The sequence below is a fragment of the Malania oleifera genome, chromosome 5 (assembly GCF_029873635.1).
Source record: "Malania oleifera isolate guangnan ecotype guangnan chromosome 5, ASM2987363v1, whole genome shotgun sequence".
Classification (NCBI taxonomy): Eukaryota; Viridiplantae; Streptophyta; class Magnoliopsida; order Santalales; family Ximeniaceae; genus Malania; species Malania oleifera.
In genome coordinates this window covers 83,879,666-83,893,186 of record NC_080421.1, presented here as the reverse complement: position 1 = coordinate 83,893,186, position 13,521 = coordinate 83,879,666, and the positions used below count along the sequence as shown (strand labels likewise).

Sequence of the window (13,521 nt, the reverse complement as noted above, 5' to 3'; positions counted from 1 at the left end):
GGAAAGGTAGATGTACTTTGTGTTATCTTTGGGAATTTTGGGAGGAGCTCGTGGCAGAGTTAGAAGGAGTGAATGTCATGGTGATGCATCAATATAGGGAAGGCAATAGTGCGACTGATTTTCTTACTAAAGAATGAGAAATGGGAAATAATGTAAACTAGGAAGAACAACATCTTCTACCACGTTATCTGAAAGGTATCTTTCGGATTGATAGGTGGGGTCTTGTTTCTATTCGTCGTTAGTTCATCTTTAGAGTTTCGTTCGGTGTATTTCATTTTGTTTTTTATTATTTTTATGTTTTTATCTCCTTTGTTAGTTATGTTTAATTTTGTTTGTCCTAATTTGAATGGTTGGTTTTAATTTGTAACCACAATATTCCTCCGCCAAAAATGAGCGTTTATTAATAAATAAATGGAGGTACCGCCCTCTTCTACCAAAAAAAAAAGGTCTCTTGGAGAAACATATTATCAACATCTGGTTCTTCAAGAGAAAAGGCAGTGTTTGCTTCCATAATAATCTGTTGTAAACACCCTTTATGTCTGAGAATTGAGGAATTGCCAATCTGATGCGATTGATGTAGTTATACTACAATAAACACAAGGGTGCAAGTTACATATATGAAATGTGAGTATAAGAAACCTCACGGATACTTATTTGGAGTCTACCTACTTAGCAATATGATGTTTTATATTATATTACCAGCAAAGGCCTGTGTTATGTACATGTTTAATCAGTTTATATTTTAAAATTAAAATATAATTATATAGTATTAAGTATACAATTGAATGTGACTTTTACTATTGAATATTTTTAGAAAATTTTAAAATAGTTAATTTATAATATTTTTATGGATTGCATTATTGAAATAATTTTTAACAACTATTATTTTTATTTATTATTAAACAAACTTATTTCATCTAATTGTTAATATTAATTACGAAAAAAAAATTATTTCTTCATATGTTATTAGCAGTTAAAGAAATAAAATTATAAAATTACAAGGGCAATTATATTTAAAGAGTAATTGATTTATTTATAGGATGATTGTACAAAATATTAATTATTGTACTTATTATTCCATGAAGTAATTTTATTATAGTTGCAAGAATTATTTACCTAATTATTATCAATTAATGGTTACAAAGATATTAATTCAATTATTTCGAAAATCAGATTATAAGTTTCTTAGAAGGGAAATGAGAAGTGGACTAATTGAAGATAAGCGGCGCAGTTGAAGATTTGCTCATCACCACAAAGCCTGAGCACAAATGAAGATAGTAAATCCCTTTGGACATTGTACATCTTTAAGTTGCTTTTTGGAAGCAAAGACCAACTTTTTGTAGTATAGGGAGTCATGACGTTGACATTGTCAATGATGTCAAAGCTCTCAAGCACCAAAGCCTAAGCAAGAGATGAAGGTTGGACTCCTAGGTGTAATTTTGCAAAGATCTTAACATCCTTGAGTTGCTAATCCAAAGGAAGACAAAGGGGAAAGGTGAGAAGGGAGATCATGTAATTAGTCCTCGAGTTAAAAGGAAATAGAAAAAATTAAAAGGTACAGTGAGATTTTGAGGGGTTTACAAGGGGCACAGGTCATGCAATCACATTCATAATTGGGCCAATAACAGTTGAAGAGCTAAACAATCAATCAATCAAAAATCTCATAAAATTATATTTTAATTTTTGAATCATATGAAAGTTGAACAACTTGTTTTCATATGCAGTGTAGGTGCATGGGCTTTCTCTCAGGTCTGGTATATCATAGTTACCTTGCATATAAGGGTGTCGGGCTTTGTTGACTTCAATATGCTCACCCTCTAGTCAAGATAATTGAACATGCACCGTTGGATATGATATTTTTACTGAAAAAAGTAATTGAAGGTACGAATGGAATCCTTCATTCTCAATAAAAAAATACAAAAAATCCCATGTAATCTTTGTACAACTCAATAAATCTTTCAAGTAGGAAAGAGTGTGAATTGAATAATCCAGAATGTAATGGTTGAGTCTGAGCAAAAGATCAATTGTAAGCCCGGGGGGTTAGATAGAGGCTTAAATAAAAAGAAAACGGGAGTTCAAGCTTAAATAAAAAGAAAACGGGAGTTCAATGCATTTAAGATGCACATTATTCCTTCACGCAAAAGCTACCCGCCTGTCTATTTCTGAAGATCTCTTTTATTATGTGTAGAGATATGGGATTATATGCGCCCTGCATTCACAAGTAACTGAATAGATATGGGTTCTCTTTTATATCCAACCATCGTTGGCTTTAGGACAACAAAACAAATAAGTACATACGCAAACAAATATATATACAAACAAACAAACGAAAATTTAAAATTTTAAAAACCTCATCTCCTTCTACCCTTGAAGTGCTACTCCTTTGTCCATTAAAATCTGAGAAAAGATGCAAAACCAAGCAATCAATCAGTGACCACCTTCGTATTATATCATAATATACTCCAGTTGACTGGGAGTAGTTCACACAATAAAGCAAGTACCTGGAAGATGGTCAAAAAATATTACAGCCTAAGGCCTACATTTTTACCATTTCACTGGAGAACTCCCTCAACTTAAAAATTCAATAACTCATTTTCCCATAATTAACATCTAATAATAAAAAAGTACCTTTGGGTGATTCAAAAATATTTTCCTGCAAAACAATCAAAAATAAGCTGGCGCTGCAAGTCTCCAAATCATGCTATTGCTTCATTTTTCTATCATTTCTTCTCCGCTTTCTAAAATCTCTCCTCTCCACAGAGTACTGCTTCTTAATTAACAAATTGCTCATTGCCATTTTCAGAGCTTCAGCAGCTGCCAAGAAAACCTTGTCTTCAATGGAAACACTTCCTTGCAACACTTGAAGCAGTTTTCCTTTTCCAGGAATTTCATCATCTTCCAGAAACGTTGGCTCAAGCTCATGATCGCTTTGCTTGAAACCAGAGACAACCCTCACGCGAGCCAAAGATGGGGAATCAAAACCCTGTAAATTGGAGACGCCTGTAACCATCCACAAGAAATCTGCAGAACGGCTGGTTCCTATGCTCGTGGGAATAAAGGTCCCTTTGGTGATGGAAACCACCTACAAGTATCACACCAATTTCATATCGGAAAATATGCTCGGTAGAGTAGTGCAGCAGTGCCATGCTGTTTCCGGAAAAACAAACTGGAAATTCAGACATTATTTACTGGACTTATAGGTCTCATTCTCAAGTTTGTTTCCTAATACATATAATTCATCCCTTGCTTTTTGAGTTTAAAATTAAAATTTAAACAAGTGTTTCTCAAAAAGTTCCAGACAGGTGATAAAAATTATATGCAATAATTAATTTAGGATGCCCCCAATTTTTAGCCAGATAGAACAAAAATACCCCTTTATTATAGTATTATCATACAATTAGGATATTTATGATATTAAATTATTATAACATTAAAAATTGGAAATAATACAAATTTTACAATGTAATATCATTATAATTTTTATAATTATATTATAATAAAATATATTGCAGTATTACCTAGTTATCAATTACATTCATAAAATGATATAATAATGTACTATCATTTTTACACACTATTAGGATTTTTGCAATAGAATAAAAGCTGTAATACTAAAATACACAATAGTATTATGATACATAACATAATAATTAGTAATATATTATTATTATATTAAAATATGACAATATAACTAATTATGATATCATGTGGTATTATAGCATTCACATTATAATAAATTAAATAATATTGCATGTCACAAACATACAGCTATTTTTTATATGTTCTTGCCTTCTTGGATAAACAGGTCAATGGTTCTTTCAAGTAATCTTGTTGAAATGCCTGAAATGATTTTTATGTTGAACCAATCATGAGCATTGACATCCACTGCACATATTTCCAATAATCTCATAACGTGAGCCAAACAAAAGGTGTCTTGTAATGAGGATTTCCAATAATCTTGATGAAATTTTTTTATTTTTTATTTTTTCCCTCATTTCTAAATTATTCTAAATTCACCCTAGAGTTATGCCTAAAATTCAACCTCATAAATTTTTTAAACCTAAAATTAAATCCTCTAGATGACTCATAAATCCCAACAAAAAATATATATATATTTCTAAAATTATGACTAAACTCGAGAATAGGATTCTAGGAAATGAAATGCAATTGTAAAGAGGCATTTGAGATCCCACAAACCAAATGCCATGTTATGTTTAAAACGCATGTTCTAAAGTTAAAAGCAGCCATTAAGTAAATAGAACTTTGCAGAAACATAAAGTTTAATGCCAAAATTTGAAGCTATGATTTTTTATTAAACGCAAAACACAATTATACTTAATTTTGTCAAATCATTTATAGAATATACATATAAAAAGGGGATTCACAACTAAGGTGTCTAGTTTTTATTCCCTAAAATATCCATGTGTAAATATTAGTTGAATAGTAAAGCTAATACAAACATAAGAAAAGTATTAGATATTAAATAACCAAATCTAGATAACAAAAAATGTTTCACAACTAATAAATCATCCATAACTACAACTCTTCCTTTGGCATTTATTTTTAAGCATTAAAATATATCCCTATACAAATTCAAAATTTGAGTCAAAAAATTTATTTACTTCTTTACAGTGTCTTACTTAGCAACTTACTAATTCATAGTGGGATAAAGTGAATGTTGACATAAAAATATTTTAACTAAATTATAAAAAATATAAAATAAAAAAAATACTCTGATAGTTAGTATATATACCATAAAATTATACATAGGTTGCCACATTGGCAAACTCAATATAATGGAAGCTTTTAATGATTTTTTTAAAAGTAGCTGTTTGTGTGTGTATATATATATGTCCAATCCTTTTGTTAATAAGTTGCTATATTTATTATTAGCCATCACAACCCTTGACAGGTTCGGACTTCTGCGAAGTAGATGGTGAACACACCTTCACCTTGCAACAAAGGCCCTTCCTCCTAAAAGAAATGCAATGCTCAGTGCCCAAAACTCCTACACCATATCCATATGCATATGCGTGCAACCTTATCTCAACATTTGGAGAGGCTATTTCTGCGACCTGAACGTGTAAACCTTCAAGTTTCACTGTTAACACCCTTACCATTTGATCAAGGCTCTGCCTTACCATTCATCCTACTCATGCTACAAAATTGTAGGCATCCAAATGCATGACGAGGAAGTCTTTTTTTCTTCCAATTTTCTCTAATCTTACAGATACGTGCTCTCGCCTAATCCTCATCATCTCAGTCACTCAATATCTCTAGATTTTTTTTTGTTTCTGGACATCTCAGTCCATGATCGCATAAATTGGCAGAAAAGGATTCATATAGCCGACCCCACCTAGTGGTACTTAAGGCTTCATTTTTTTTTTGTTGTTGTTGTTGCTGGACATTTAAAGATACATAGTTTTTCTGTGTGCCTTAAGTACTTTGGTCTTATGGGCACCCCAAATAATCATATATAAGATATTCACTCATACAAAAACGAAATTGTTTATTAAAAAAAATAATAATATTGATTTCATATTCAAATTACCTATAAAATGCTGAACATTGGCAAACTTATTTGAATTTTTCTCTTAGTTCTCATTGTTGCTTAGGTTGTTTACATGAAGATTATTGATTACTTGACGAAGAAGCAACCAAAGCAGCAAGGACTTGTGGCACCAGAATTTCTTCATTTTTTCGAATCTTATCTTTTACCCATCACCCCATGAGTTGCCTACCACTTCTAACCTACTTTGTATAAGCAAAAAACATAAACCAAAGAAACAATGCTACATGCAGCATTGACTAGCCACAAAGAATCAAAGAAATTTTTTATCATGTACCGATATCATTAGGTTATACATTACCATCCATGAAACTACATCTTTAAGGCAAAAAATTTATTTTCCTTCGCATTCCTCAGAAATCTTAAAAGGTGAATTTTTACAGAATCAACTAAAGCACTAGTGCACACACCCCATTGGGATACTAAGTTTCACTATGCTAAATTAAGTAATATGTCATACTAACTGTCGCAATGTCCCAAGGCGAAGCCCCCGGGAGGCGAGGGAATAAAATATGATTTTTTAAAATTTTGAAATTTGGAGTCGCCACTAACCTATTTTTCTTTAGTGTGGTTAGAACACCTAATTACTTCTCATTTAATTGGTTTCTAGACTAAACCTAGGACAAGTAACCAGTAATCTCAATCTATGTATACCAGGATTGGAATCGGGAGTTCAATTATATAAGGGGAAGGTATTCGCAGCCCCTACACACCCGTTCTACAAACGATACCTAATTAATTAAGAATTATCTCCAAATTGAATTTAATAACCTTTAATTTACTCCTTTTAAAATAAACGAACAAGTAAATAAATAAATAAATGTACAAAATCAATTGGATATCAGAAAAACTAAGTGTGACTTCGGAATGTATAATAAGACCTCCAAAAAAGGGGGATTTTTCTAGCAAAATCCCCCTTTTTTGGAGGTCTTATTATACATTCCTAGAAAAATCCACTTCAGAGCCGATACAGGTGAGGTTTAAAAATACCCCATTGCCTCTTTTTAAATCATGGGGACACACCCACACACAAATCATCAAAAAGTATCTTTAAAAATGTTCCCAGATTTTTCAAAATTTTGTAGAATTTTTCTGAACACATTTTTTTTTTTGAACATTTCTCCAAAATTTCCAGGATTTATCAAAGATTTTTTTGTTTTCATCATTTTTTGGTTTTTTACCAAAAAATCATATCAAGATAACCAAGTTTAACTTTCAAACATCTAATATGCAATTAATTGACTTTTCAGATAAGCAAGAATTGATGAGTAAACTAATGTATACTAACCTCGGTTTCAAAACCATATCATGTGATAAAATGTAAGGCTCCAAATAACAATCCGACCAATCATAATTAAGTAGGATGAGTCATGAACATCCTATTAAAATTTCAGTCCAATCGAACGAGAAACTATCATCCGATCATCTACATCAAACTGACGACACAGGCACCTCCAATTCTAAAGCTGCTGCTGCAATGAGGCTTTCTGTCCAAGACACAAAACAAAAGTTGTAAAGCTCCAAATAATAATCCGACCAATCAGAATTAAGAAGTATTGAATCATGAACAACCTGTCAAATTTTAGCTCCATCGGATAAGAAATCATCATCCGATCATCTACATCAAGCTAACTGCACAGGCACCTTCAATCCTAAAGGTACTGCTACAATAAGGCTATTGTCTAAGGCACAAAACTAAAGTTTCAAAGCTCTAAATAATAATCCGACCAATCAGAATTAAAAATGATGAGTCGGGAACAACTTGTTAAATTTCATCTTCATCGGATAAGAAATCACCATCCGATCATCTAGATCAAATTTAATGTGCAGGCACCTCCAATCCTGAATTTTCAGCAAAACCAATTTTTTTCTCTCTTAGCATAAAGCTTTCTCTTTTTCTGGGCTAGGCAGTCGTGCCTCCCTTTTTCCTCCCTCTCAAATTTTATTCTAAACCCTATCCTCTTTTCTTTCTCCTCTATTGGACTTGCTTTCCTTGCTCCCCACTTCTTGTGTGTGGATGCCCCTATTTATAGGTTTAGGGTTTCATTCAATATAGGAAACAACAGATTTTTCAATTAATGTAGATTTTCCAATTAATTCCTCAATCTTGCAGATTTTTCAATTAATGCATATTTTCCAATTAATTCTTCCTTGTATTTCGTGTATTTCTATATTTCCCTATATATTATGATGTATTTCCATGTATTCTAGTATTTCGAACAACTTTTGGTATTTGTATGAATAATGAAAATGCCTAAAAAAATTTTTATTTGGCCTCAGGCAAAATAGGGTGGTTACAGCTGCCCCTCTCTATAGGTTTGTTGTTTAACAAGACAAGAAGAGCAATTTTCCTATTATCTTTTAACAACAAATCTATAAAGACAAAGGACAGAGATTTTGGGCTGCGTAAAATATAACAAGAGAGAACAATGCCTGAACTCACAAAAAGGCATGGAATTTCAGGTCAACTTGATGAACCTACTGATTATGGTGAAAGCAACAACTGCTCAAGCATGTGGACCAAAGCCAAATGCTTCTGAGACAATCTGAACAATTTGAATATGACCCCTCAAATTAACAAGATAATCAAGGCAACTTGAAGTGTTAGCGGTCAGTACAACTTGAATGTGACTATTTGGAAAAAATAGCCAGGGCAACTTAGAGTGTGTTAGTGGTTAGTATAACTTGCAGTCTTAGTGATTAGTACAACTTGGAGTGTTAGTGGTTAGTGCAACTTGAATGGGACTACTTGGATTTGGGAACTCTCAATGGCACATGCCTCCAAGGTAGCCAAAACAAGTTGAAGATGGCTACTCGAATTTGGGAACTATAATCGCCGTAAACCTTTGAGATAGCCAGAGCATTTTGCATGGGACCACTCAAACTTTGGGAACTGTAATCGCCGCAAACATCTAAAATGGTCAAAACAACTTGAAGATGACTACTCAGGCGTAGAAAGTAGTCACCTTCAAGTTGTTTTGACCATTTTAGATGTTTACGGCGATTACAGTTCCCAAAGTTTGAATGGTCTCATCCAAAATGCTCTGACTATCTTGGAGGTTTGTGGCGATTACAGTTCCCAAATCCAAGTAGTCATCTTCAAGTTGTTTTGACCATTTCACATGTTTGCAGCGATTACAGTTCCCAAAATCTGAATGGTCTCATCCAAAATGCTCGAGCTATCTTAGAGGTTTGCGGCGATTACAACTCCCAAATCCGAGTAGTCATCTTCAAGCTGTTTTGGCCATTTCAGATGTTTGCGGCAATTACAGTTCCCAAAGTCTGAATGGTCCCATCCAAAATGCTCTGACTATCTCGGAGGTTTGCGCCGATTAAAGTTCCCAAATCCGAGTAGTCATCTTCAAGTTGTTTTGACCATTACATATCTTTGCGGCGATTACAGTTTCCAAAGTCTAAATGGTCACATCCAAAAATGCTCCGGCTGTCTCTTAGGCTTGCGGTGATTAGAGTTCCCAAATCCGGGTAGTCATCTTCAAGTTGTTTTGACCATTTAAGATGTTTGCATCAATCACAAGTCCCAAAGTCTGAATGGTCCCATCCAAAATGCTCTGACTATCTCGGAGGTTTTCGGCAATTAGAATTCCCAAATCTAGGTAGTCATATTCAAGTTATTTTGACCATTTCAAATGTTTGTAGCAATTACAGTTCCCAAAGTCTGAATGGTATCATCCAAAATGCTCTGGCCATCTCGGAGGTTTGCGGCATTTATAGTTCCCAAATCCAAGTAGTCATGTTCAAATTGTTTTGACCATTTTAGATTGTTGTGGCAATTAAAGTTTCCAAAGTCTAAATGGTACCATCCAAAATGCTCTGGCTATCCCGGAGGTTTGCGGCAATTACAGTTCCCAAATCCGAGTAGTCATCTTCAAGTTGTTTTGACCATTTCAGATATTTGCGGCGATTACAGTTCCTAAAGTCTGAATGGTCCCATCCAAAATGCTTTGGCTATCTCAAAAGTTTGCAGCGATTACGATTTTCCAAATCCGAGTAGTCATCTAGAAGTTGTTTTGGCTACCTTAAAGGCATGAGCCATTGAGAGTTCCAAAATCCAAGTAGTCCCATTCAAGTTGCACTAACCAATAACACACCAAGTTGTACCAACCACTAACACTCCAAGTTGCCCTGGCTATTTTTTCCAAATAGTCACATTCAAGTTGTACTGACCGCTAACATTTAAAGTTGCCCTAATTAACTTGTTAATTTGAGGGGTCACATTTAAATTGTTTTGATTGTCTCAGAAGCATGTGGCATTGGTCCATAGGCTTGAGCAGTCGATGCTTTCACCATAATCAGTAGGTTCATCAAGTTGACATGAAATTCCATGCCTTTTTGTGAGTTCAGACATTGTTCTCTCTTATTATATTTGGCCCAGTCCAAAATATGTGTCCTTTGTCTTTATAGATTGGTTGCTGAAAGATAACAAGAAGACTGCTCATCCTGTCATGTTAAACAACAAACCTATAAAAAGGGCAGCTGTAGACACCCTATTTTATCTAGGGCCCAATATAAAAACTTTTAGGCATTCTCATTGTTCATACAAATACCAAAAGGGATCCGAAATACTAGAATACATGGAAAAAAATCATAATATATAGGAAAATATAAAAATACACAAAATACAATGAGGAATTAATTGAAAATTTTGCATTAATGGAAAAATCTGCAAGATTGAGGAATTAATAGAAAAATCTACATTAATTGAAAAATCTGCAAGTCTAATGAATTAATTGGAAAATCTACATTAATTGAAAAATCTGCAAGATTGAGGAATTAATTGAAAAATCTGCATTAATTGAAAAATCTAAAAAAATGAGGAATTAATTGGAAAATCTACATTAATTGAAAAATCTACAAGACTAAGGAATTAATTGAAAAATCTGCATTAATTGAAAAATCAACAAAATTGAGAAATTAATTTGTTTCCTATGATGAATGAAACCCTAAACCTACAAATATGGGCATCCACACACAAGAAGGGGGAAGCAAGGAAAGCAAGCCCAATAGAGGAGAAAGAGAGGCACGACTGCCTATCCCAAAAAAAAAAAAGAGAGAGAGAGAGCAGAAAAATTGGTTTTGCTCAAAATTCAGGATTGGAGATGTCTGCGCAATTGACTTGATCTAGATGATCAGATGGTGATTTCTTCTTCGATGGAGCTTAAATTTTGACAGGTTGTTCCCAACTCATCCTTCTTAATTATGATCGGTCAAATTATTATTTGGAGCTTTGAAACTTTGATTTTGTGCCTTGAACAGCAACCTCATTGCAGCAGCAGCTTCAGGATTGATGGTGCTTGCGTAGTCAGCTTGATGTAGACAATCGGATGGTGATTTCATGTCTGATGGAGCTAAAATTTTAACAAGTTGTTCATGACTCATTCTTCTTAATTCTGATTGATTACATTATTATTTGGAGCTTTGCAACTTCGGTTTTGTGCCTTAAACAGTAGCCTCATTGCACAACAGCTTCAAGATTGGAGGTGCGTGCGCCGTCAGCTTGATGTAGGCGATCGGATGGTAATTTCTCGTCCGATTGAGCTGAAATTTTGATAGGGTGTCCATGACTCATTCTTAATTATGATCGATCATATTGTTATTTGGAGCCTTGCATTTTATCACATGATATGGTTTTGAAACTGAGGTTAGTATACATTAGTTTACTCATCAATTCTTGTTTATCTTAAAAGTTATTTCATTGCATATTAGATGTTTGAAAGTTAAACTTTGTTATATTGATATGGCTTTTTACCCAAAAAAAAAAAAAGAAAAAAAAAATCTTTAAAAAAACCCAAAAATTTTGGAGAAATGTTTTAAAAAAAAAAAAGTGTTCAGAAAAATTCTACAAGGATTTTGAAAAATCCAAGAACATTTTTAAAGATACTTTTTGATGATTTTTGGGTGGATGTGTCGCTATGATTTATAAAAGGGCAATAGGGTACTTTTAGACCTCACCTGTATCGGCTTTGCAGGGGAGGTTTCTAACAAGATCCCCTATTTTGAAGGTCTTATTAGGCATTTCTAAGTCACACCCAGTTTTCTTATATCCTATTAATTCATTTATTTGTTTGTTTATTTTAAAAGGAGTAATTAAAGGTTGTAAAATTCAATTTGGGGATAATTCTTAATAAAGGCTCTCTCTCTCTCTCTCTCTCTCTCTCTCCTCTACGTTCTCACTCTCTCAGATCTGCTCCCTCCTCTACGTTCTCACTCTCCCATCTCTCTTCTTCTCTATTCTCTCTTTTCTCTCTCTATCTCTCTTTCTCTTTCTATTTATGGATCTGACCTTTTGTTTCTGTTTCTCGCTGGTTAGAAACAAAACTGGGGTTTGGAGAACTTAAAGGGTTTTGCGAAAGATAAGTCCCTACCTCCCCTTTTGTTGTTCATCCTCTCGGTTTTTGACAATTTCATTGATGTTTTGTATTTTCGGTGGGGGTTTCTTGGGCTTTTCTCAAGATTTTCTCTAGAGCCAAACAAGCTCCCGGACCTTGACCTGGGTTAGGGTTCGAGTAACCTTATGGTTTGGCTCTAGTTTGGGTTATGGTTAGGTCAAAGGGTTTGGTTAAGTCAAAATTTGACTCTGGTTTGGGCTCTGGCTGGGTTAACAGGATGGGCTCGGGTCGAAGGCTTTGGTTAAGTCAAAATTTGACTCTACTTAGGGCTCTGGTTGGGTTAAAAGGATGGGCTCTAATCACTGTTGGGCTTGGACTGCAGTTTAACCCGGGTTTGGCTTTTTAAAAAAATGACATTTAAAATTGGGCCTAGCCCACCCCTGTGAATTTCATAAAGAAGTCGCGGGCTTTGGGGTTTTCTAAAAATTGGGCCTAAGTCTCAAAAATTGTGTTTTGGGCTTTGTTCAAAATTGGGCCTAAGTTCAAAAGATTGGGTTTTGGGGTTTTTTCAAAGTTGGGCCTGAGCCCACTGACTTTGTTTTGAAAATGACAGGGGGTTCTTTTTAAAAACATGGGTCGGGTTTATTAAAAATAGGGCAGTCTTGTTGTGAGCTTCTAATTTTAAGAAAAAGTGGGCTTCTTCCAAAAAAAAAAAAAGTGGGGTGGTGTTGACCTTATAGGTCATATCCCGTTTTGATAATGACAAATATCTTTGTATCTTACCTGTGCCCTGAGTTTGTGTGTGGGACCATTCTTAGCATGAAATGGCAAAGATTCAGACAAGGCCATAAAGAACTCAATGCTCACATCATATGGTGGCGTTTGGAGAAGCAAAGGAAAAGAAGACCAAATATTTTCATTTGTATTTGTTGTTTAATTTATTTGGGTCTGTAATATGGTATGTAATAATTAATGCATCACATGCATGATAGGTTTAATAAGCTCAATGACCATAGATTGACTTTAGGTTCCCATAAACACTTCATGGAAAATCCCCTATAACTTAAAAGTTATACCATTATTAACAGGGGTAAATTCTAATAAGAATCAGGACCTAAAGTGAACTTTGAAAGGGCTTCGGCTGACCTAACATAGGGCATTAAAAATGCCTCGATTGACCAAACTGGTAAAAAGTCAATACTTTGGCTTAGGCGACTGGTTCAAATTTGAACTAAAATTTCACGATCAACCGAACTTTGAATGCTGACACTTTTTACCAGCCCCAACCGCCCGAACTTATAGTTCAAAACCCCAGGTGACCAAATTGTGAGGTTTGGCAAACCGAACCACTCACCAGGCGACTGAAAGCACAAACGATTGGGAAATCGCCTTAGCTTCAACCAACCAGCTCTCCCCATAATCACTTGAACCCAAAAACAGCTCTATGTCTGTTCGGGCGACCGGCCCTAAGGACTAGGTGATCGAAACTCTCGGGTTGCCAAAAAATAACCACGGTAATTGGAGTTAAAACTTAATTAAATATTTTCAAAAATACCAAATGAGTCCCCAACGGTTATATTTTGTCAAAAGCTATATATACACTTT

At 34.3% G+C, this 13,521-nt stretch overlaps 1 protein-coding gene across 4 annotated transcripts in view; it reads right to left on the bottom strand.

Moving 5' to 3' along the window:
* Nucleotides 1–1,875: 1,875 nt before the first annotated feature.
* The window catches only part of LOC131155823 (uncharacterized), a 32,513-nt gene continuing 20,867 nt past the window's right edge, over nucleotides 1,876–13,521 (bottom strand). For 2 of the 4 annotated variants that reach the window (XM_058109266.1, XM_058109267.1), the window contains exon 10: nucleotides 2,422–3,082. In XM_058109266.1, coding sequence (XP_057965249.1) covers nucleotides 2,702–3,082 — 381 coding nt within the window. In that variant the 3' untranslated portion in view covers nucleotides 2,422–2,701. Of the gene's footprint in view, nucleotides 2,226–2,350; nucleotides 2,398–2,421; nucleotides 3,083–13,521 lie in introns of those variants that run through there. The other 2 variants (XR_009136911.1, XR_009136912.1) reach the window with 2 other exon arrangements.